This window comes from Aspergillus welwitschiae (genome assembly GCF_003344945.1).
Source record: "Aspergillus welwitschiae strain CBS 139.54b unplaced genomic scaffold BDQ94scaffold_43, whole genome shotgun sequence".
NCBI classification, from domain to species: Eukaryota; Fungi; Ascomycota; class Eurotiomycetes; order Eurotiales; family Aspergillaceae; genus Aspergillus; species Aspergillus welwitschiae.
In genome coordinates this window covers 43,450-67,790 of record NW_020798737.1, presented here as the reverse complement: position 1 = coordinate 67,790, position 24,341 = coordinate 43,450, and the positions used below count along the sequence as shown (strand labels likewise).

Sequence of the window (24,341 nt, the reverse complement as noted above, 5' to 3'; positions counted from 1 at the left end):
GATAGGTAGGTGGTGAAGGCTCCAAAGGAATGGGCAAGTGTCGGCGAGAGAAAAGAGGAAGAGAAGCAAGCAGCGGAACTAGTTGGAATCTAGTTTCGTTTTGTTGTGTTGGCCGTCGCTTACCCGCTGCGGTACCTGCGCTTATCGATAAGCGGTTGTCTGTTTCTGGCAGGCGGTGGAGGAGCTGTGCTGGCGCGGGGTTGGAGACTATACCCTTTGGGGTATAATGTGAAGGATTCATGCTGCCATACTGCACTTATGCGCACGTGCAATTTCATTCTGAGATTGATCATTCACTATATCCATCTTTGGAATGGCTTACTTGGGAAGTAAATGATCTAGTCTGCAGTTGGAGGGTGAAAGACATCCAACGCTTGTGCACTGTTTCCTGCAGCCATCCGAGTCTGTTGCACGGTTTCACCAACCATCTGCCCCGACATGGTTCAACATGCTTTGCGCAATAGGCTATACTATCTTAGGAGATCGGTATGTCTTTATGTCTGTGTACAGTCTCTTGCTTATGTGGCTGTTCAACGTTCTATCCCACTCAACACTGCATAATCAGACACCATGGTGTTGATATTGCTTCGCGGTTGCAGACATAACCACCATATGGCGCTCCAATATAGGACGATAAAGCCACCATATGACCATTTATGCACTCTGCAAGGGCCACTAATTGCTAGCCACAGAACCTAGACAATGAGAAACAGCACAATCCCCAACCCTACATCGACCACAGGGCCAACGTGTACAACTTCCAGTCCGCCATTCCAACCATCCACTTAGAAGTACATCTCCAATTTCAATCTCACCCGCCACTTCCACCACCTCTACCATCTCCATCATCTCATCTCAACCCATTTAACTCCTTTTCTCACCCCCCTTCTCCCCCCTCCCGAAACCCCTCTCCTCCCTCCCCCAAACCAGTACCACCGCCGCCCCTACGGGCCCAGCAACAACCCCCAACAACCCCACTCTCACCACTAACGACACCCATTCACACCACCCCATTGCACCACCTTTGTCCATCTTCACCGCATTCCCGTATAGCCTCCACGCCCAAACCACCATCCCTGCCGACCCAATCAAGTAATCCCATCTCAGGAACGCATGCACCCCGTCCGCAATACTAGCCACCTGTATAACAGGCGATGTCCACGGCGTGGGGATCCCAAACACAATACTGGGATGCAGGGAGGTACGGTATTCCGGGGAGAGGATAGAAGGTGCAAGGAGGGTAGATAGTGAGACAGTAAGGGTGACGAGATGGGAGATGAGGGAGTGGAAGAAGGTGAAGGCGTAGATAAAGCGTAGGGAGGAGAGGTTGTGGTTCTTTTGGGTTGGTTTAGGGGTAGATGTGAATGGGGAGAAGAGGGTGTGGGAAAGGGTGAGGAGGATGGAGATGTATGCTGGGAATGGTTGCCAGAGGGCGATGAAGAGTTGCTTTAGGTCGGTTGTTATGGTTGAGGAGAGGGGCAGGACCATCAGGGCGCTTGGGAGGATGTAGGAGAGGGTGAAGATCAGGGGGAGAGTAGTGAGGATAGTTTTGGGGATGTAGATGTTAGTTGCTGTGGGGGAGGTGGAGGTTATGGAGGTGGTGAGTTGTAGGGCGCAGTAGAGAGGTGCTGCGAAGGCGAACGTTAGGGTTTGGGCGGAGAGACCGAATACTAGGGGACTGGTGGTGAGGAAGTTAGCTCGGTACATATAGGTAGATGGAGGTGGACATACAATGCTGCTAGTGTCCAGGCATTGCCTTGCCGCCATGACTCTAGGGTTATCAGGATCCAAGCGGAGCCAAATGTTCCTGCGAATCCGAGGGTGTGGAGGGTCAAGGCAGGGTGGCTTCCATCGGTGGTGGGCCAGAAAAAGGTGGTTAGGGTGGTGAGCAAGTGGTCCAGTTGAGGGAAGCCAGTGTAGACGGTTCGCAGAGGTGCATCGCTGCCTGGGAGTGTTTTGCGCTCGATGCTCTCTCTGGCTAGTTCGAGGAGGCCATTGGCGTCGGCGTAGTACCAGATGGCATAGAGGGTGAAGAGGCTGAGGGCGGGAAGGATCAATTTGACAGACATGATGCTGTGGGTGTTGATATGCCTGAAATAAACGGAGGATCTCGTTGTTCTTATATGCTTATAGTGATACTGTTATTAATATGTACAACATGTAGATCGCAGACCGAAAGGGCAGCCGTTGCGAGCAGCCGATCGTAGATCTGCGTCTACCGAGGCTGTCATCGGGAGCCAAATCCGGGGCTTCACATGGCAGTGTATTACATTGTCTCAACTCTGTCCAACCAAGGTGGCTAAGTTTTATGATGGAGGATAAGCAGTAGGTCACTTATGAATTGATCTACAATCATACTTTTAGTAGTGGTCAATGCCGGATTCCGACCCTATATACTATGCTTCGCGACACTATCTTAATTGCGATCAATGACTCTGTTTCTAGCTGTTACGAGTCAATAAACAGCTTAATCAATATCGAAATGCTTATCATCATCCTCCGACACAAAGAAAACCTACCCTGTATAAATAGAAACACGACTGCATCTGCGCATTCCCTCATCAACAATATCCTCCATGATGAGACTTACACACCACAAACCCATACCAACTACTCACCTCAAAACAAAGACAAACAACCTCCGGAGCAAACCACCCCATCAGTAAACCGTCAAACCCAATCTCCCTTCCCGCTCTACCCGTTCCTTTATCTACATCATCCAAGCAACCCAGCTACCCCGTTAACCTCACATCCGCCGACCACCGAACCCCTACCCTCCCAACCATGGATCGCCCTCCCCATGACACCATCACTCTTCTAACCACCACCAACAACAATAAATACACCCCATCTACCACTCCAACAATGCCATCTCTACACAAAAGCCCCCTTCTGTATCATCCATCTCCACCAAAATGCCCTCTCCATCCCCCTCCAGCACCTCCTCCCTATCCAACATCCCAACCGCCCACGCGAGCTTCGAGCCCGTCCGCACCTCCGAAACCCGAACCCTAAGCCGGCCGCAAACCAACATCGAGGTCTCGCGCATCGAGACCCTCCGTCTAACGCACGAATCCACCGTCGGGTCCAAGGCGCCTCAGACTCCCCGGGATGAATGGCTACCTATGGGTGGGGGGAAAGAGTTTCCCCCGTCACTACCGGATCCGGATCGCTATGTAGTCGAGTTTACGGGTGAGGGGGATCCGATGCATCCGCATAATTGGCCGATTGGGACGAAGTGTGTATTTTGCTATCTATGTATATATAGAGGGATTTGGTGAATATACGCTGACATGGGAATGGAATAATATAGGATCCTCCTATCAGGCATCCTAGCTTACGTGACGTTTACTGCGTCGTTCGCTAGCGCGATATTCTCTTCAACGGTTGGGGCAATCAGTCTTCACTATGGAATCAGCACCGAGGTCGCGACGCTCGGTGTGACGTTGTATGTACTTGGGTTCGCGGCGGGGCCGACGTTCTGGGCGCCTGCGTCGGAGCTGTCTGGGCGGCGGTGGCCCATCACGGCTGGGGTATTTGGGTATAGTATCTTTACTGTGGCGACGGCGACAGCCAAGGATGTGCAGACCATCATGCTGACGCGGTTCTTTGCTGGGTTGTTCGCGGCGAGTCCGTTGTCGATTGTGCCGGCGGCGTTTTCGGATATCTACAATAACCGGACGCGGGGGATTGCGATCGCGATGTTTGCCATGGCGGTGTTTGTGGGGCCATTTGCGTCGCCGTTTACGGGGGGTTTCATCGTGATGAGTTATCTGGGGTGGAGGTGGACGATGTATATTGCGGCGATCATGGGGTTTTTGGGGTCGGCGCTGTTGTTGTTGTTTTACAAGGAGACGTATGCGCCGGCGCTGTTGATGGCTAAGGCGGCGACGGTGAGGAGACAGACACGAAATTGGGGGATTCATGCTAAGCAGGATGAGGTGGAGGTTGATTTTCGGGAGCTGATTACGGTGAATTTTAGTCGGCCGTTTCGGATGTTGCTTACGGAGCCGATTGTGTTCCTGGTCACGCTGTACATGTCGTTCATATATGGGCTCATGTATGCTTTGCTGGCGGCGTATCCGGTGGTGTTTCAGGATATTCATGGGATGAATCTTGGGGTGGGCAGTCTACCGTTTATTGGGCTGATCATTGGGGAGATTCTGGGAGGGGTGTTTGTCTTGTCGAGTCAGGGCTCGTATACCAAGAAGTTGAGGGCGAATAACGACATTCCCATCCCTGAGTGGCGGTTACCCCCGGCCATTGTGGGGGGCATCTCTTTCACCATTGGACTCTTCTGGTAAGGTGCCTTTCTGCTGGGTGAGTATCTGGCTGATCTGAATAGGTATGGCTGGACCGGATGGACGCGGTCGATCCATTGGATGGCCCCGACAGCGTCCGGGCTGTTCACGGGGTTCGGCATCTACTGCATCTTTCTGCAGTGTTTCAACTACCTGATCGATTCGTATCTGCAGTTGTAAGCTCCTTCTCATGACGCAAATCATTGAAAGCTTCTGACCGAACAGCGCCGCCTCGGTCTTTGCCGCCAACACCATCCTGCGGTCTGCAGTCGGGGCATGCTTCCCTCTCTTTGCGCGACAGATGTTTGTCAATCTGGGGGTGCAGTGGGCGGGCACATTGCTGGGGTGTCTGGCGGCGATTATGATCCCGATTCCCGTGGGGTTCATCATGTTTGGACCCGCCTTACGGCGGAGGAGCAAGTTTGCCCCGGCGGCGGCGGTGTTCCAGGAAAAGTCAGCCTAGTCAGGGTCTCAACACAGCCCGTAAGGTAAGTAGATAGATAGATACCATATACATCTTATCCCAGATAGCCGTACATCAGTTGAAGGAAGATGACAAATGAAGCCAAGAGTGCCAAGGGAGCCATCTGGTTCTGACTGATAAGCATTTGGTGACTGGACGCTGTGAGTCGCGGATATCCGCTGGGGCCTTCTTCGGGCTTGCCGGTGATTGCCTCGTGCTGGTGCTGCCAAGGGCGCCATCCACGGAATGACTCTCGGTACTGGCTCTGCCAAGCTGCCAAGCTGTCCGCGTTCAGAAATTCTGGCGAAGGATTGGAAACTGCGAGTCAATTTTTATGACGGAGGCCTGCTGCTTATCGCTCGCTAATGTAAATTTTTTTCGTTGCGGTTTATCTGCCAGTCATGTTCCAGCTGAAGTCCCGGACAGATAAAACCCGGGGTTTCCGCGGGGACCCTTTTTTTCCCCTGCTGTCAACCCACCTTGCATACTACTACGACTTGTAGTAGCACCATGCGCTATCTTGACTGGGTACACCGCGTCAACCTGGCAGTGGCTCGTAGCCCTGTCGGGTGGTGGTTTCGTCTGGAAAACTCAGGTCATGTAGGTTTGCTGGCTGAGCACGCGACACGGTGGTGAACTAATCCTGCGCAGCCTAATGAACGAAAAGGCAGCTTTTTCTTTACCGAGATGCGCGCCGGTTTAGCGACGTTTTTCGCCATGGCCTACATCATTAGCGTGAATGCCACCATCACCTCCGACACGGGCGGAACCTGCGTCTGCCCACCCGAGAGCTATGCCGACCAATGCGACAACAACACCGAATATCTGCTGTGCGTGCAGGAGGTGAAGCGCGATATTGTCACCGCGACCGCCGCTATCGCTGCGCTCTCCACCTTCTTTATGGGCGTTTTCTCGAACTTGCCCGTGGCGCTGGCACCAGGCATGGGGCTGAACGCATACTTTGCCTACACCGTGGTCGGTCACCACGGCTTTGGCATGATTCCCTACAGAGTGGCTCTGACCGCGGTCTTTGTCGAAGGATGGGTCTTTCTGGCCTTGACGCTACTGGGGATCCGCCAGTGGTTGGCCCGCGCGCTGCCTGCGTCGATCAAGCTGGCAACCGGAACGGGCATTGGGCTGTATCTTACGTTGATTGGACTGACCTACAGTGCGGGAATCGGGTTGGTAACAGGCGCCACGGACTCGCCTATTGAACTGGCAGGCTGTGTGGATAGTCTCCGCGATGCGACGACCGGCCTCTGTCCGTCGGACGCAAAGATGCGCAATCCGACCATGTGGATCGGGATATTCTGTGGTGGAGTCCTGACAGCTCTGCTGATGCTTTATCGGGTGAAAGGCGCCGTCATTATAGGAATCCTGCTGGTGTCCATCATCTCGTGGCCGCGACCGACCCCTGTGACGTATTTCCCGCACACTGAACTGGGTAACAGCATGTTTGACTTCTTCAAGCAAGTCGTTACCTTCCACCCGATCAAGCATACGCTGGTCGCACAGGACTGGGATATCACGGGGCACGGATCGCAGTTTGGGCTGGCCTTCATTACCTTCCTGGTTGGTTGCATGATGTCACCCGCTAAAAACGGCAAGCTAACCCATGCAGTATGTGGATATCCTCGATACCACCGGCACGCTATACTCCATGGCGCGATTTGCCGGGACGGTTGATCCTCGCACGCAGGATTTCGAAGGCAGTGCTCTGGCCTACGTAAGTGATTTTCCCATGTGTTGCACAACCTTGACTGACTAGTCAGATGGTGGACGCCATTTCCGTCTCGATCGGATCCCTCTTCGGCACGTCTCCTGTCACGGCATTTGTCGAAAGTGGCGCCGGAATCTCCGAAGGCGGTAAGACCGGGCTCACCTCCTGCATGACGGGCATCTGCTTCTTCATTGCCGTATTCTTCGCCCCGATCTTCGCCTCCATTCCCCCTTGGGCCACTGGCTGCACTCTGGTGATCGTGGGAGCATTGATGGTTAAGGCGGCGGCCGAGATCAACTGGCGATACCTTGGCGACGCGGTGCCCGCCTTCCTGACCATTGCCATCATGCCGTTCACCTACAGCATCGCTTACGGGTTGATCGCGGGTATTTTGAGCTACATCACGCTGAACGGCATCATCTGGGCGATCGAGAAATTGACGGGGGGACGGATCGTGCCCCCCAATAAGGATGAAAAGGAACCCTGGTCGTGGAGGATTCCGGGCGGATTCTTCCCGCCCTGGCTGCGGCGCGCCGTTCGGGGAAAGAAGGACTTTTGGCGGGAGGACGAAAGGGATCGCAGCGTGATGGATGGGGGATCGGTGGAGTCACAGGATCGACCGGAAAAGCAAGACGTGGCGGCCGCGAGCAAGGATATGTAGACTGTAATTAAATCGTGATTCGAGCTCATCGCAAGCTAGCTGTAATATATACCGGAATTCAATGCCGCGCGTGACCGGATGACGTTCGAAGGGGACGAGGAGAGGACTGTAGTACACCAATGATAGGCGCCTGGGAATGTTTGTTTGTCGGTCGCTGGCCGAAGGGGCAACGTGGCCCGGAGGGGGTTGGGGTTGGGAACTGGCAACTGGGAATTGGGAGTTGGGAGTTTGACTGTTTGATTGACGGTCTGCTGGAACCATGTCAGAGTTAGCAGGAAGATGTTATAGACCAGGGTACGTAGTGGACGGCTTACCCGAAGGAATTGAATTCCGGTCGCACAGGCTGGCGGAAGGTGATGCGGGAGGAGCAGTCTGTGCTAGAATGGAATGGTTCTCCTCTTGCCTTCGGGAGGCACTCAAGCCACCGTGCGGATGGTGAGCGGGAATGGTGATGACGCTTGGAGAAGAATGTAGGGGAGATGAGTGGAGGGGAGAACCGAGATGGCAGATGGCAGATGGGTTGGGGTGGGGTAGGGGGAGAGCTGATCAGAGGGACTAGTTAGTGCTAGTCAGTAAGTAGTAGATAGCAAGTGGTGGTGGACTACTACTTAATTAGTACTCCGTACTGTAAGTAGTAACGAGATAGTTAAGTGAAGAGTGTGAGTGTACTCAAGTGGATGGAAATACCACTGGATTACCAGTAAAGCAGTGGATGGTACCTGGTGAGCCGCGCCAATCAGTGTCTTGATACGGTAATTCCGGGCGGGGAAAGGTCGGTGCATACCCGGCACCCAATCAGCACTGGTAACACCAGAACAGCTGGAGCTGGAAGTGACTTCCAACCAGTCACGCTTCTTCTTCTTCTCTTCCCTGCCCTCTTTTTTTTTTTTACCCTCGAAAAAGTTCCAGCCCAGCAACTGGCATTGACCCAGCCTGGTATGGTATCTACTACTGTATTAGCAAGTAGGAGTTAGTAGGAACCAAGTAGTTCCTCTCCTTCCAAGTTCAATCATGGTTCCCATGCTTCAGCTCCTAGCTTTTCCCTCGCCCCTTCGTCAGGCTCTCTCCTCTTAGTCCTTCCCCCCTCTCTTCCTCTCTCTCTCCTCCCACTCTCCTTCCCCCCCTCCCTTCTGCCTATTCCCCTCTCTTTTATCACCCCTTGTTCGTCCTCCCCTCCCTCACCCCCATCCCTCCACCATGGGTGAGCACCATGGCCGATACTAAGTCGCGCCCTTTGGCTCCCGCCCCGCCGGGTGCCAACGCCGCTCTCGATGCCCAACAACGCAGGAAAAATGTAGGCACCGCCTGTGCCGCCTGCAAGACTCGAAAGCTCAAGGTATTTTGGCACATGGCGCATGATGTGCAATCACTCCCCAACATACTGATGTCCCCAGTGCACAGGTTCCGTGCCCTGTGCGAACTGCGTCAAGAGCAAAGTTGAATGTACCCTCGACCGGAGCGCCGATAAGCGTCGTCGCGGCGCCCTCAAACGCAAAATCGATCAGCTCGCCGACCAGGAGGACCTGCTCGTCCGGCTCGTCAGCGTTCTCCGCGAGAGTGGCAACCGTCGCGCCGTTCCCTTGATCAACCTCATCCGCAGTGACGCCTCGTTGGACGAGATCCGCTATTACATCAACCACCAGCTGCCTCGTTTGGACCTGGCCCAGACTCCGGAACTAGTCGAAGTATGCCAGGAGGTGAAGCAACTCCAACCGTCTGAGGCGCGGTCCATGCGGCGGATTCTCGACGCCAAACGGTTATCCGACATCCCTCGCTTTCAGGTCCCCGCTCGACCGTGGACCACCGTCGTCTCCGATAATGATTTCGTCTCCCATCTTATCTCGCTCTGGTTCACCTGGTCGCATCCCTTTCGAAACTGGATCGATAAGGAGTTGTTTGTGCGGGACATGCAGGCAGGATCGCTGTCGGCTCGATTTTGCTCACCGTTCTTGGTCAACATAATTCTGGCGGATGCTTGCGTACGTTTCTCGATATACTTGCTAGGCTCATCTAACCGCCCCCAGGCATATTCGGATTACCCAGAAGCATATGCGAGACCGGGAGACGCGGCTTCGAAAGGAGCCCGCTTCTACGAGGAGGCCAAGCGTTTACTGGACAAGGAAGAGGGGCGGATTACGCTTCCGACTGTCCAGGGACTAGGCGTATTGTGGGCATGGTATGCTTCGTGACATTATAAAAGAGTCCTATGATACTGACTGTGTAGTGCTTCGATGACTGGGCGAGACCGACAAGGGTGGATTCACCGCGGCCAACTTGCCTATGCCATCCAGGAACTCTCGCAAAAGAACTCCGTTCTAGCGTCAGATGCCGATGAGGATACGCTCCGCATGGTTCGAGTTGTCAACGGAACCGTCTGGGGTTTGTTTAATGTGGCCACGTAAGCTTTTGCGCAACCCTTCCAGGCGAATCGTGCAACTAACCCGTGATCAGGAGTCACACCTTGGCCGACAAGAGCCGCCCCTTGATTAAGCCGCCGCAGCGCCACAGTTTGCCCTTCGTCAGCCATGAGGGCGACTCGGACGAATGGCGACCGTATCCGGACCACACCGAAGGAACGGAGGGGCATTCGGTCTGTCTGTTCAGCGCGCTTTGTGGCTTGAGTCTGATTGCGTACGATGTAGCGACCTTCTTCCACCGAGAGGCGCCATCGCGCCCACGGGCGGAGACAGAAACGAAAGTGGCCGATCTTCATGAGCGTCTTCGCGTCTGCTCCGATCGATGGCCCACGTGCTTGAAGACTAAACTTGAGGCTCCACATATCCTCTGTCTACAGTAAGTCTGGATGATCGAATTATGAGAACCCCAGTAACCGGAATAGTATGTATCACCATGCGATCATTATGAGAATCTACGAGCCCCTGAAGGAATATTCCACCTTGCCCGCCCCAACGATCTCGCCTGCGCGCGCCCGTGAGATGTGTTTTTCGTCGGCACGTAATATTGCCCACCTGATGCGGATCCACCGTTCTTGCTGGGGTCTCGACCGCATGCCCGTCAGCAACATCCAGTGTATCACCGAGGCCTTGTTCACATTACTAGATGACTTGGAGGAGCCCAACAACCGTGAGGCATTTATCACCCTCAGTATCGCGGCCAAGGCATTTTCGCGACGATGGGAGTCGAGCCGGACCGTCTTGGGCACGCTCCGCACGACCGCACAGACGAAGAGGCTGGCACTGCCCAGTGAAACAGACTCGCTGTTTACCACCCTGGTCGCACCGCCAACATTTGGCGTGCGCGACAGTGTTGACCTCCTGGATGACAGTGAGGAGGCGTAGAACCAGGGTTGATGCCGTAGGACAGGCTAGGCATCCAGAACTGGCACTGCCTTTTTGTTGGACTCACGGCGCTAGACCCTCAGGGGATTTTTGCAGGGGTGGATTGCTACTGAGTGACATTACGCTTACGGCGATGGTCTCAGCGTGGCTTAGATGTGTGACAGGCAGTCTGCCAGCCTGATGATGCTGCTCGTCTGAGGGACGACTGGGGGACGACGGAATTGGTTCTTATCCGTGATAGAATATAATACCCATAGAACCTGCAGGTTGATGCAGTCTCCGACAAAGCGTAAAATAGGAAGACGACAGGCCCCCCCGACGCTGTCCATCAATGCCAGCTCGCGACACCAGGCCAGGCCTCCTGTGCAACTTAGTCTAATCACGTGGCCTGCTGACTGCCGCTTGGGCCGCCGGGCAGACAAAAAGCCGGTTGATGGTTTCCCTCTCCTCCCCTGTAGATACATGGGCTGTGCAAAACAGCACTGCAACTTCCATCCTATCAATGTCTGTGGCTTCAACTAGACTGCAGTGCGACTCAAAGATTTCTCCCACAAGCCTCACCACAGCGGTTGGGCATCATGGTTTGACAGATGTGATTACGTGCCCACCGCGGCGGCTAATAACGCCACTAAATCCAGCCTCGTCGATCGCCAGCTATAAATCCTCCGTCGGCCGTCAGCTGCAGCCAACTTGTTAGTCGGACGGTCGCCAATTATGCTAGTATATGGGCCATCTTTCCGGCCCGTCTGACACGATTAATGGAGAAGCTTCGCACTAGCTCCACGAGTACAATGCCCGACGGCATTACCATCTATGAGCGAGGTGGGTTCGTGTCGGCTAGCCGTGGCCATAGCGCTGATAAGCTCAGGAACCGGACCATGGATGGAAACTGGGGCGTCCTTACTAGACTTGGACCTCGAGGTATGGGTCCCGCTGTGCCCCTGATGACCGGCATTGACGATAGCAGCACCCGAAAAACTCGTTGCTTATGTAGGGTGTGCCCTCATTGTCGACATGAGTTTTCGTTAATCTGTGTAGATTCTCAAAACGCCAAACGTTGAATGAGACGAAGTATCTACGCCTCTTTACGGATGAATTTCAGCCTGTTATTAGCAAGGACATCAACGGGTCCCTGTTCTGTGATGACATTTTGGATGAGAATGACAAGCCTATCAAGCATGGTATGTACCCACCGGGAACCAGGTGAGCATTGTTAACAAGTCGCTTAGTCTCGTGGGCTTGTTATAAGATAAAACACGTCCGCGATCCTCATACGTATGAATGGATCCAAACTACCGCCTTTGTGACCTGGTATCCGGAAACCCAAATACAGGTGGTCTTCATTGTCGATCATCCAGAACCGCCCAGTGACCTGGTTGCCATCCTACCCACGACTCAGGCAGACAGCAACCCTTATGTTTGGCACGCTGTGATTGCGACCACCATGATCGGTGTTTATGATAATTCTTTCTGGGCGCTTCGAGATTTAGTCCGGACCACTGAGAAGGTATCCTTATTCCCATGCATACTAGCATACAGTATACTGAACCAAACCTAGTCAAGAGTTGATGTAAACAGTCTGACCCCCGACTTCTTCCCTCACTTGCACGATATTGCACGGCATGTCTTTCACTCGAATGAGACCCTCGAGGTCGCAGAACATACCATGCAATGCTTGGTGGAGGAGCAGGCGCGCTCCTACGAGCTGTACCCCAATGTCAACAAGGGCGAATGGCTCCAGACCAAACGAAACCTACTTCGACGAGCCAAGAACTTTCACTCGCTGAAGATCCGAAGTCGATCGCTCTCGGAGCGGTTACACAACGAGATTAACTTGGTGTGCTCTCTGCCTACCTCCGTTTCATGCTTATATCTAACACTGGTAGGGATTCAATCTTGTCTCCCAACGATTCGGCCACGACGCCAAGTCCGACAGTGCCATGATGCGGACGGTTGCGATCGTTAGTATGGTATACCTACCGGGGACATTTGTATCGGTATGTCACATGCTTGAAGGTTCATTAAATCCCTCAATGCTAAGGAGTGTAGGGCTTATTCGGAACGAATTTCTTTGATTACAATAATGGAAAGGAAGTCATGACCAGTTCATTCTGGATCTATTGGGCCATTACTGTCCCTTTGACTCTGATCACAATGTTTATCTGGGCCTGTTGGCATTATTATCCGAAGAAGAGGGTGGTGGGGGAGGAAAGACAACGAATGTCGACCTTTGTTGACGGGAAGGTTTGATTTATTTGTCTATCTTAGACACAATTTACGTGCAGATGTGATATGAGTTACGAGTATTTTCGGCATGAGGTTATGAAATCTACGATGAGATATCAAGCACATCAAATCAATAAGAAGATAGGTCTTTCTCGTGTTGTCTGAATAGTCTCTCCCGAAGCATGTTGCCAATGTCTGCTGGCATGATATTCTCCGTTTCCCGACTCCTCCTTTACCGTTGCAGAGTCTGATTTGGTCATGTTTGTTTATTGATCTACATTGTCTGCACTATTCACTAGTATCGGTATCCCCGCGCCGATCAGCAGAGTCGAATAATTATTGTCCGAAAATCCCAACATCCAACATGCATAGGCCTACTGTCATGTCTAATCATCCATAGGATTAACTCGCATATTTGAAATCTTGACGCTATTCCCAGCTCAATTATATATTTATATATTTCAATGTTACCATATATTATATGTATACATTGATTGAATGGTTGGGCACTGCCATATGTCTTATTTATGCTTTCTTTGGAATTCTTATCTGATTTCTGACAGCCAGTAGGAATACAGGTCAGAGAATCGTGCAGTCTATGTTTATTCTGGGTGTAAGATTACCGGGATGGATCGATTTAATTCATTGGGTCTTATTTTTGAGGCTATTCTTATCGGAGATCCTCCCGGCGCGGAAAGGAAAAAAAAAAAGAAAGAAAGGAAAAGAAAAACAAATTAGGAAGAATAGGGTTCATGTATTACAGAATTGGTTCGGGAAAATGAAAAGTAGGGAGGAAGAAAAAGAAAGAAAGAAAGAACAAAGAAAAAGAAAAGAAATTGAGTACCAAGATACCAAATACACTTTTAGGCGGAAACATACAATCTCAAGATGAAATAAGTCAAGTGAAGATAAATAATACACTGTAGCGGACAGATATAGTGGATCAAAAATTCAAGATCATAGCTCGAAGAAATCGAAACTTATAACAACTGAAAGAACCAGATAAAGAGACGCATCGGATTGATATTTCAAGTGGGTAAGGTTAAAATTAGCAGCGGTAGCAGAGAGCGGGCGGACAAGCACGCCTTCTAGTAGCCTAATATGATATACTATATATTAAACTAGCAGACCAATATATAACTGCAGACATTGCAGCATGATGCAGGATAGACACATTGACCCACATCCCACACCCCCTCTACATCACATTCCTGATCCTTTCTAGCTATTTCATTTGCTCTGTTACAGGACCCTATCAACTACTGATGGGACATATCTGTCCATCTGCTTCTTGGTGGCCGCGATCTAGGCTTTCAGGTCTACTCTGTACTGGGTAGTGCGTTTACATCTTACATATCGATTGTTAAGTTGCAGATGAAAGATTTGGACATGAAAAAAGTAAATAATAAAGAAAAATAAGTAATTGATTAAATAATAAAAAAGAAAAGAAAAGAAAAGAAAAAAAGAGCCTTTCCTCGCCTTGTACTTGAGTAAAAATCGGAGCATGGAAACGTTAGTAGAAGGAATGTGAACAGTTAGGGCAATCTATCTAAGATGCAACGAACGATCACAGTCAAGTCAATAGTATAATACAACCCTACGCATCCCCGGCAGCAATCCCCCGTCTCCTGGTCTGCTCAATCACCTCTGCCGCCTCCTTCATCGTCGCCACGTCCCGCGGAATGGTATGGCCCTTGCCATGATCAAACATGATGGCCGTATCGGGATCACAAACCCCATACAGCGCCATGGTGCCATCCACGTAGGGGTCATTCGCCCCGATGATATGACACGTTGGCACTTCGATCATATCCTCTGTCTCATCCGCCAGACAGCCTGTTACTCGATCGCCGTCAATACGAAGGGGAGGCCAGCCTGCTATGAAGACCCCGTACTGAAACCAGCAGATGATGCGTTAGCGTGATGTGGTAGTGATTGTGTACGTCTATATATCATATTCATACCTTAAGCTGTCTCTTCCTACCCTCCTCCTGAACAAGTCGCTCCTCTTCAAGCAACAAAGTAGCAGCGACTGTAGCGCCCTCCGAGAAGCCCAAGACCCCCTGGTTCAGATATCAGTATTTGGCAGCCATGTTGCCTCCAAAGCGGTGAAGGGGAAAGGGAGGGTCCCAACATACGTCAATTTCCGGATGTTCATCCAATATCCCCAACAGTCTCTGCAACGCCTCTCTCACACAATCGGCAGACATCATCTCATGTTCGTGGGTCAACACCCGCATGGTATCTTCGGCCGTGGCTCCCCTCGGGAGCTGACGAATCCGCTCCATCACATCGTCGGACCGCCCAATCCCATCGTATTCGATGAATCGGTAATGAGGCGGTGGGCCGAAGTAATCCTCGCTTCCTGGTGGAGGCGTGGCGGGATGACCGCCATTGATGTAGTGGAAGGTGGTATCGGGGTATAATGATTGGTAGGTACTAACTAGGGGATGGAGTTGCACTTGGAAGTTTTGGGCGCTGCCGAAGCCGCCATGTAGACAGAGGATTGTCATGCTGGTAGTCTAGCTCTGAAGGGTGATTTGGACCAGGAGTGTGGAAAGTTGCAATGACGGGAGAATGGGAAAGGTCGCCGCGGGGAGGTGCTACTTGTGAGCTATATATACCGCTACTACCATTTCAATTATTGGAGTTGGGGGCTTGCAAAGATGATGCACTACACTCGTAGTCCTAGTAGTGACATGTCTCTGTCATTATCTAGAATCTATAAATTCTCCATCTCACCGTGCCTTGTTTCTGTTTCTTTTCCTTTCCCTGGCACGACTCGATAAACCATGTCACCCACCGCAGATCAATCATGCCCGTGGGTCTATAGAATCCACAGAATAGGAGTTCGGGACATCTTTATTGATAGTACGGAGTACGGAATAAATACTCCGTGATTGGCGAGGGCTACCGATCGCAGCAAAAGGAATATTTCCTAAAAAGCAAAAACAATGCGACTGTACAAAGTACGTTCCCCGAAGCTTTCTCACCCAGTCCATAACTGACATGTTGAATAATCCAACTTGGGATAATGTGATTCATATAATCGAGCCTGAAACCAAAAATGAATGCTGGGCCGATGGGCGGTTATTTGGTGAATTAAGAAAGGGGGAGAAAAAAAAAAAAAAAAAAAAAAAAAAAAAAAAAAAAAAAAAAAAAAAAAAAAAAAAAAAAAAAGAACCAAAAAAGAGGGAAGCTAGTGTTTACATATTGGACTCGGCGCTGGATGGTTGCAACAATTGAACACCATGTGTGGTTCTGGAACGATCACTCCCAACAAACAATCCGATTAACTATTGAACCCGATCGGCATTGCATTGACCGCTTTTTCAGGTCTGCTTCCAATCTGCCTTGGCGTAGTCTGCACTTGACTTTCACGCTTTGCGGACTAAAGGTTGTCTCGAACAAGCGATATCACAATGGCCATAATAGGCAATTGATGAATCAAAGACATAGGAGAAAAAGAAGGGGGAAAAATAATACCACCCTAGGAGAACTTCGAAATCGAATCATGCCCACGACTCTATCTGCTTTATCGACTCTAATTGATACATCCTAAACCTCCGAATTAATCGAGAAAAGGTAATAATATTTTAATTGATCAATGGATTAAACTACAATAAAATTGAATAAAGTAAATTAAAAGTAAAAGTGTCAAGGTAAAGTAACTAATGGGAGATTTTTGTGTTATCCAGCCGCAAATAACCGTATTTTCAGGTCAGGTTATGCAGCTGCATGACGCACGAGCCCATTGAAATATGAGTCCAAGGCCTCATATTGATCCCGATCCAGCCGAGCCACATATCTACTAGATGCGGGTGGAGGAATACAGCACCAGCACTAATCCCCAGTCTATACACCCCGTGGCTTTTAATTCCAATTTATTCTTCTTTTCAGTCCCAAATGTAGATCTAAAGACAGCTCACAAACTAGTCAGAACATGCATAACCGAGCTTCCGCATGTGGGTCCCCGATCGTTACCAAAGACAATATTTTTCTTCTCCTAGTCTCTGCTGATCGCAGCAGGGCCTTCTCAATATGCCCATTTCCATGGCTTGTGGGCATGATCGCCGATGTCAGCGTGGCCCCAAACAGCAAGTGGGACTAGGATGACGGGGGATGGCATCGTGCACATGCTGACCTTGGACCAAAATCTGCAGGGAAGAAAAAGAAAAGAAAAGGAAAGATAACCAACACCATGATATGGTAGGAAGGACCAGTCAAGCAGTGTAAATGATGTTCTTTGCTAGAATGGCTGAAGGTAACATATAAATAGCGAGAACCCCTCTAGAGTTGGGTCCTTTCGACCAAACCCTTCTTTCCTTAAATCTCCTCTTTTCCCTCTTCTTACTTCCCAGGCCTAGTAACCTCAGATACAGCCGCCATAATGACTATCACGAACAGTTCGCAGGCGCCGATTGCAATTGTAGGCATGTCCTGTCGCCTTCCAGGCCAGGTTCGTACGCTTGATGACTTCTGGACTCTCATATCTCGCGGTAGGGATGCTTGGGGCCCTATCCCTTCTGATCGCATGTCCAGTGCGGCCTACTACCACCCAGATCCCCAGCGAAAGGGCTGTTTCAACCCCAAAGGGGGTTATTACCTTCAGGAGGATTTCTCTCAGTTTGACGCTCCGTTCTTCCACATAACGCAACAAGAAGCCATTGCCATGGGTAACGAGCCCCATCTGTCCCTGAGCAGTACCAGATAATTGACAATCACCGTAGATCCCCAACAGCGACTACTACTCGAATGTGCCTATGAAGCCCTGGAAAACGCCGGTTTTCCCCAACAAGCCACGGCAGGCTCGCGCATGGGGGTCTTCACGAGCCTTTGTTCATCAGACTACCGTCGTGGTGCTTTTCGCGACCTGGACTCCGTTCCCATTTTTGACGCCACGGGGAATCAGGAATCTATCCAAGCGGGTCGCCTTTCCCATTTCTTCAACCTCCGTGGCCCATGTATGGCGATCGATACGGCCTGTTCGTCCAGTCTCTATGCCCTGCATCTGGCGGTGCAGAGTATTCGTTCTGGCGATGCGGATTCAGCCCTGGTTGGTGGAGCTAGACTGCGTTTGCAGCCAGATGAGATGGTTTCAATGTCGATGATGGGGTAACGACCACTCTATATAGGTCCCTTAACGCTATACGATAGATGCTAACGAAAGCTCGAACATCCTTACAGTTTATACAACGAGCAAGGAAAAACCTTTGCATTTGATGATCGTGCCGTTTCGGGCTTTGCCTGCGGTGAGGGAGTGGGCTGTCTTGTCCTCAAGCCATTAGACCAGGCCCTGGAAGACAACGATCCGATCTATTCAGTTATTAGGAACACAGGGGCAAATCATGATGGTCGAACTGTCGGTGCGTCCACCACCCTTTCAGAAAGCAAAAAGCCAGCTCGCGTATTCTTCCGCGGTGACAAGCTAAAGCTAAACTTCGGCAGGCATGACGAACCCCAACGGAGACGCTCAAGAAGAACTCATGCGAGAAGTCTACGCCCGCGCCGACCTCTCCCCGATTGATACCGGATTCGTTGAGGCGCACGGCACCGGAACCAAGGTTGGCGATCCCATCGAAGTCGGCGCCATCCATCGGGTGTTTGGGGATGGCCGGACCAAGCGGGCACCGCTATACCTAGGCTCCGTCAAATCCAACTTCGGACATCTCGAGTGCGCCAGCGGTATTGCGTCCGTGATCAAAGCGTCTCTGATGCTCCACCGTGGCTTCGTTCTTCCCAATGCCAACTTTGAGCGCGCCAATCCCGCCATCCCTCTCGACCAATGGAATATCAAGGTGCCGACCAATCTGCGCCCCTGGCCCCAGGGCAAGAAGTACATCAGTATCAACAACTTCAGCTTCGGTGGCTCCAACTGCCACGTCGTATTGGAACGGCCTCCCCGTTCGCGCGGCCAGCCTCCCAACCCCCAACACGATGCGCCCCAGCTCTTTGTACTCAGCGGCTATGATGACGAGGCTGCGAAACGCATTGCCAGGAACCTCACGTTCTACCTGGAACAACATCCCGGTGTCTTCGAACGACGCCTGGTGCATGATATCGCATATACACTTGGCGAGCGACGCTCTCACTTTCCCTGGCGCGTTGCTGTCACCGCTTCATCTACCGCGGAACTTGTCGAGACCCTGAATGGGCCAGCGAGTGTCCCTCAGCGCGCCCGGCTGGAGGCTGGCTCTGCTCCTGTTATTGCCTTTGCGTACACTGGACAGGGCGCACAATGGCCCCGCATGGGATTGGAACTTAGCGACACCCACCCTATTTTTGCTGCCACCATGGAGGAAGCAGCACGCGCACTGGAGGATCTGGGAGCGGATTTCTCCCTGTTCGAAGAGCTGAAGCGTGAGGCAGCTGACTCTCGCGTCAGTCAGCCCCAGATCTCTCAAGTGGTTTGCACCGCCGTGCAGCTTGCCTTGACGGATCTTCTGGCTTCCTGGGGCGTACAACCGCAAATGGTTGTCGGCCACTCCAGCGGAGAGATTGGGGCGGCCTATGCGGTGGGTGCTATTTCCGTGGGCGAGGCCATTGCCCTGGCATATCATCGGGGTCGACTCGCTGCCCAGGTTCGAGTCCGATTCCCAACGTTGAATGGTTGCATGATGGCCGTCGGAGAGAGTGCCGATGAGGTGCGCAAAACCATCAAGCAACTTCAGCTAGGAGAGGACATCACTGTCGCTTGTGAGAATTCACCCCGGTCCACCACGGCGTCTGGAGATGCCACTGCCATGGACCTTCTCGCAAAGGAGCTGGAAGCGCGACAGATCTTTCATCGGAAGCTTATGGTCGACGTGGCCTATCACTCTCCCCACATGAAGCTGATCGCCGATGAGTATACCAGCGCCATCCAGCAGGTTGCGCCATCCACTAAGAAGGAAAATGTCCAGTACTACTCCTCGCTGTTGGGTGAAAAGATCGAGCAACCCGGGGCTCTGGGGGCATCGTATTGGGTTGATAACCTGACACACCCGGTCCGATTCTCTACCGCGCTGGGCCAGCTGTGCGCTGAGTCCAGGCCCGATATCATCATTGAGATCGGTCCGCATTCCGCGTTGCAGGGCCCGATCAAGCAGATACTGCAGGGCATCCAGAATACGCACACTCAGTACTTTGCCTCCCTTGTCCGCAAGGAGCACGCCACTAAGGCCGCTCTGCAGCTCGCGGGCCGGTTGTTCATGGCCGGCCAGCAGCTGGCTTTCCGTGAGGTTAACCAAACTCACCTGGACCAGTCAGTCCCAACAGTGTTGCCGTCCCTGACGCCGTATCCCTGGTCTCATCGCTCCTACTGGCATGAGAGCCGCATCGCCGTCAACCACCGACTGCCACGCTTCCCTCGTCACGACCTGCTGGGACGATTGGAAGCCTCTACCCGCGAGGATGAACAGCCCGTCTGGCGCAATTCCGTGTCTCTGGACAGCGTGCCATGGCTCCGCGGTCATCGTATGCAATCCATGACCACCTTCCCAATGGCCGGCTACATCAGCATGGCCGTCGAGGCGGCATCTCAACGGGCTCAGCTCAGAGGCCTCTCCCCGTCCCAGATTGCCGGGTACCGGCTCCGTGAGTTCCATGCTTCCTCGGCGTTCACCCTGGAGGAGAACGTCGAGTACGAAACCTGGCTCTCTCTGAGCTCGTTCACGGAGGGCACCCGCTCCTACTCCAGCGAATGGGACGAGTTTCGTATTGCCTCGTGGGCGGCCGGTCGGGGTTGGCGTGAGCATTGCCGTGGTCTCGTGGGCATTCGGCGCCAGGAGTCGTCCACTACTAACCCTGTTAGTCAACGCCGGCCGTTTCATGCTAGCCTGGAGCGGCGTGAGGAAGCTAAACAGGGTGACCACCGTCCTGTATCACTAAAGACTTTCTACACAGACCTAGAGGGCCGCGGAGCCGGATACAGCGACGCGTTCACGCTCGATTCAGACAGCGGCGTGACCGTTGGAAGAGCAGGCATGGGGGCCGGCTGGTATGCGCGCGGAAAGGTTACAGTCCCCAACACCGCGCAAAGCATGCCCTCAGGCCACGAGAGCCCGTTTATTGTGTCTCCTGCGTTCTTGGATTTATTCTTCCAGTTGTCCTTTCCCGTTTTACGGGCGGACTCTGCCAACATTCCGTGCCTCTTCATGCCGACTTCTATCCGGGAGATCAATATCGCAGCCAATTTCCCATCGCAACCGGGAGAAACGGCGGAGGCCCTAGTCAATGGACTGCCGGCAGATTCCTCCCGTCCTCGGCCATTGGACTATACCCTTGATGCATGGTCTCCGTCTGCGTCCACAGAGCAGCCCGTCCTCACTATCCAAGGGTTCCGAATGACCCCTGTCAATAGCGATATGCTGATTGACACCACCCCGTATCCGTGGTGCTACACTGTACAGTGGGAGCCACTGTCTTCTGCAGGTGAAGCAAATGGCACGGCCCAGAGTGTCCCAGCGAGTAATGGGCATGGCGAGACTAATGGCAATGGTGTTGTGCATACGAACGGCAATGGTGTTGTTCATGGGAATGACAATGGTGTTGTTCATGGAAATGGCAATCACAATGCATCTAATGGAAGCCTCCATGTGTTATCAGAAGACGAGCCAACCGTCATCATCATCACTGAGAGGCCCAGCTCTGATCCACTTGTCGCCACTCTCCTGACAGCTATTGAAGTCTTCACGGGGTACAGAACCACGGTCGCCCCCCTATCCCGCGTCCAGATCTCATCCAAGGATCGATACATCTGCCTGGCTGAGCTCGATACTCCACTTCTGCAGTCACTGACCCCGGAATCCTTCAAACATGTCCAAGACCTCCTCGTCACATGCTCCTACTGCCTCTGGGTTACCTCCGGCGCATACATGGCTGTCGATCATCCCGAGCTCAACATTGTTCAAGGTCTGCTGCGTTCTGTGCGTTCAGAAACCGGAAACTCAGCTGTCAGCCTCGACCTGGATCCTAGTTCTCGCCAAGACATCGCAGGTCGGGCTCATCTAATCCTTGATGCCTTCAAAGCGTCCACCAACGCTGTCCAGACAGCCGCCGATGACGAGGAGGAAGCGCCTCTATCCGATTACGAGTTCACCGAAGTCGGTGGACGCCTGATGGTCCCTCGCCTAGTTGAGCATTCAGAATTGAACAATACCGTGTTTCAAGAGACACACCCATCTCTTCCGTACATTCAGGACTTCGAACAAGGAACGGATCGCCGACTCAAGATTGCCGTCGGCACCCTGGGCGCCCTGGACTCCCTCTACTGGACCGATGATCCGGCCCAGCCGCTCGGCGCCGACGAGATCGAGATCAAGGTGGCCTGCACAGGCGCCAACTTCAAGGATGTGGTGATTGCCATGGGCCAGGTCGCCAGTCCTTACTTGGGCATCGAGTGCAGTGGCACGGTGGCGCGCGTCGGAGCCAAGGTCAGTTCCCTCAAGCCCGGAGACCGCGTATGCGCCATGTCCCACGGCGCGTATAGCACCTACGCGCGGTGTCCGGCAACTAGCGCGGCTGTGATCCCAGACTCAATGGACTTTGAGACGGCAGCTTCCATCCCCGTCACCTACAGCACGGCTTACTATGGACTTGTCGAGTTGGCTCACATGGAAGATGGGGAAAGTGTCCTCATCCACGCCGCGGCGGGAGGCGTCGGTCAAGCCGCCATTCAGCTGGCTCAGCTAATGGGAGCCGAGATCTACGCCACGGTTGGTAGTGAGGAGAAGAAGCAGATGCTGATCGATCGGTACTGTATCCCGGCGAGTCGCATTTTCTATAGTCGCAACACCGAGTTTGGCCCTTGTGTCCGCGAAGCCACGGGCGGACGCGGTGTGGACGTGGTTCTGAACTCACTGGCGGGCGATTTCCTGCGCGAGACGTGGGATTGTCTGGCTCCGTTTGGACGGTTCATTGAGATTGGAAAACGGGATATTACTTCTAATACTCGGCTGGAGATGGGCAAGTTCGAGTACAACTGCACGTTTTCCTCCTTGGACTTGACGCTTGTTGCGGACCAGAAGGGCAAGGTCCTCAACCGTGTATTTACCGCTGTCATGAGGATGTTCGCACAGGGAAGACTGACCCCGGTATATCCAGTGACGACGGTAGGTATCGCGGAGGTGGAATCGGTGCTGCGCAAGTTGCAGAGTGGGAAGACGACGGGCAAGGTCGTAGTGGATCATCGAATTAATGGGAAGATCAAGGCCACGCATCCCCTACCGTCTAGTGATCTACTTTCACCGGATGCTACGTACATTGTTGTCGGTGGCACCGGCGGTATTGGCCAATCGATCACTCGCAGAATGGTCCAGCGCGGTGCTAGGCATATTGTCCTGCTCTCTCGCAGTGGCGCCGTCACGGAAGCCGCCCAGAAGATCATCAGCGACGGGCAAGCCGTGGATGCATCGATACAAATCAAAAAATGCGATGTGTCCGAAGTTTCTCAGGTCAAGTCACTGATTGCAGAACTACAGAAAGAGCTACCACCAGTCCGGGGTGTTATTCACGCGGCCATGGTCCTCAAGGTACATACATCCTCTTCCCCCCTCCCGCCCCAATTATCCTCGGTTTCAAACCCCATGCATCATGCTAACAGCCATCTCAAATAGGACGTTTTCCTGGAGCAAATGACATTCCCAGATTGGGAAGCCGTCCTCCGTCCCAAGGTCGCGGCAGCCTGGAACCTCCACTACGCGCTTCTCCACCAACCACTGGACTTCTTTGTCATGCTTTCCTCCGTGTCTGGCATCGTCGGCAGTCGCGGCCAAGCCGCCTACGCAGCGGGAAACTGCTTCCTGGATGCATTGGCACGCTACCGCCGCCAAAAGGGCCTATCCGCCGTATCCATTGACTTGACGGCAGTAGGCGACATCGGGGTATTCTCGGAAGCAGCAGACAAGAAAAAGGCAGAAGTGCTGAGGAACCTGGCGATGAGCAACACAATGCGAGAAGTTGAAGTACTAGCTCTGATCGAGCTCGCGATGAAGGGCCAGCAAGTCCCGGAACAATGCATCACCGGTGTGCATTGGCCTTCCTCCGCCGCAACTCCGTACTATGCTTCTGATGCCCGCTTCACCCACCTTGTCGAGGCCGCGAAGCAGGAGGAAGGCGCTGATGCCACGGCCCATGCCGGAGCAACTAAATCTCTCTCTATCACCCAGCAAGTCCGCCGCGCCGCGAACCTGCAGGAAGCCCTCGATGTTACGGCGGTCGGTCTACGTGATAAGTTGGGTGACATTCTCATGCTTCCCCGAGAAGTGGTGGAAGCGCATACGCAGTCGACTCCCATTGCGTCGTTTGGGCTGGATTCATTGAATGCAATTGAGCTGAGGAATTGGATTGGCAAGGAGCTGAAGGGGCATTTGCAGGTTTTGGAGTTGTTGTCGGCGGGAACTTTGGGGTCGTTGGCGTTGGTGGTGTTGAAGAAGTCGAGTTTGGAGGGGGCGTGGAAGGGAGAAATCCCTAACTAATCTCAGTTTTGGTAATGTGGTTATTTTAGTACTCTTATCCTGGGAATGCATATCTTGGGGTGGAAAGCTTGAGATTATGATAGCATTTAGAGGTGTCTGGCTATTGGTGTGTGCTCTGTACTTGGATTATGTGTCCTTGAGGAGTGTTGACAAGGTAGTAATCTGATATACAGTTATAACGTCTCACCCAGCATTCCATAAATGGAATAGTGATG

The 24,341-nt window shown here is 52.6% G+C and overlaps 7 protein-coding genes across 7 annotated transcripts; 5 read left to right on the top strand and 2 right to left on the bottom strand.

Moving 5' to 3' along the window:
* Positions 1-864: 864 nt before the first annotated feature.
* BDQ94DRAFT_183310 (uncharacterized protein) lies at positions 865-2,069 on the bottom strand (the record flags this gene model as incomplete). The annotated part of the gene is made up of 2 exons (XM_026774376.1): positions 865-1,678; positions 1,732-2,069. 2 exons carry the CDS (start codon positions 2,067-2,069, stop codon positions 865-867), a joined length of 1,152 nt encoding a protein of 383 aa, XP_026621668.1.
* Positions 2,070-2,865: 796 nt separating this feature from the next.
* On the top strand, positions 2,866-4,764 carry BDQ94DRAFT_183308 (MFS transporter; the record flags this gene model as incomplete). Its single annotated transcript, XM_026774375.1, has 4 exons — positions 2,866-3,238; positions 3,314-4,300; positions 4,346-4,477; positions 4,527-4,764. Exons 1-4 carry the CDS (start codon positions 2,916-2,918, stop codon positions 4,762-4,764), a joined length of 1,680 nt encoding a protein of 559 aa, XP_026621667.1. The 5' UTR covers positions 2,866-2,915.
* A 510-nt stretch (positions 4,765-5,274) lies between these two features.
* On the top strand, positions 5,275-7,145 carry BDQ94DRAFT_162615 (NCS2 family permease; the record flags this gene model as incomplete). Its single annotated transcript, XM_026769584.1, has 4 exons — positions 5,275-5,396; positions 5,436-6,336; positions 6,386-6,490; positions 6,537-7,145. 4 exons carry the CDS (start codon positions 5,275-5,277, stop codon positions 7,143-7,145), a joined length of 1,737 nt encoding a protein of 578 aa, XP_026621666.1.
* Positions 7,146-8,057: 912 nt separating this feature from the next.
* BDQ94DRAFT_151690 (putative C6 transcription factor) lies at positions 8,058-10,745 on the top strand. The gene is made up of 6 exons (XM_026767798.1): positions 8,058-8,481; positions 8,540-9,124; positions 9,170-9,321; positions 9,370-9,543; positions 9,597-9,938; positions 9,985-10,745. The coding sequence occupies exons 1-6, from the start codon at positions 8,356-8,358 to the stop codon at positions 10,442-10,444; spliced, it is 1,839 nt and encodes a 612-aa protein (XP_026621665.1). The 5' UTR covers positions 8,058-8,355; the 3' UTR covers positions 10,445-10,745.
* BDQ94DRAFT_151685 (uncharacterized protein) lies at positions 10,726-13,080 on the top strand. Its single transcript, XM_026767797.1, has 8 exons — positions 10,726-11,266; positions 11,313-11,365; positions 11,412-11,434; positions 11,483-11,625; positions 11,674-11,951; positions 12,003-12,281; positions 12,331-12,441; positions 12,494-13,080. Exons 1-8 carry the CDS (start codon positions 11,203-11,205, stop codon positions 12,692-12,694), a joined length of 1,152 nt encoding a protein of 383 aa, XP_026621664.1. The 5' UTR covers positions 10,726-11,202; the 3' UTR covers positions 12,695-13,080.
* A 1,186-nt stretch (positions 13,081-14,266) lies between these two features.
* Positions 14,267-15,230, bottom strand: BDQ94DRAFT_183305 (serine hydrolase FSH; the record flags this gene model as incomplete). The annotated part of the gene is made up of 3 exons (XM_026774374.1): positions 14,809-15,230; positions 14,635-14,733; positions 14,267-14,564 (listed from the first exon to the last, which is right to left on the bottom strand). Exons 1-3 carry the CDS (start codon positions 15,181-15,183, stop codon positions 14,268-14,270), a joined length of 771 nt encoding a protein of 256 aa, XP_026621663.1. The 5' UTR covers positions 15,184-15,230.
* Positions 15,231-17,060: 1,830 nt separating this feature from the next.
* On the top strand, positions 17,061-24,126 carry BDQ94DRAFT_174509 (uncharacterized protein; the record flags this gene model as incomplete). The annotated part of the gene is made up of 5 exons (XM_026772364.1): positions 17,061-17,346; positions 17,401-17,785; positions 17,858-18,036; positions 18,119-23,181; positions 23,266-24,126. 5 exons carry the CDS (start codon positions 17,061-17,063, stop codon positions 24,124-24,126), a joined length of 6,774 nt encoding a protein of 2,257 aa, XP_026621662.1.
* Between the last annotated feature and the right edge of the window lie 215 nt (positions 24,127-24,341).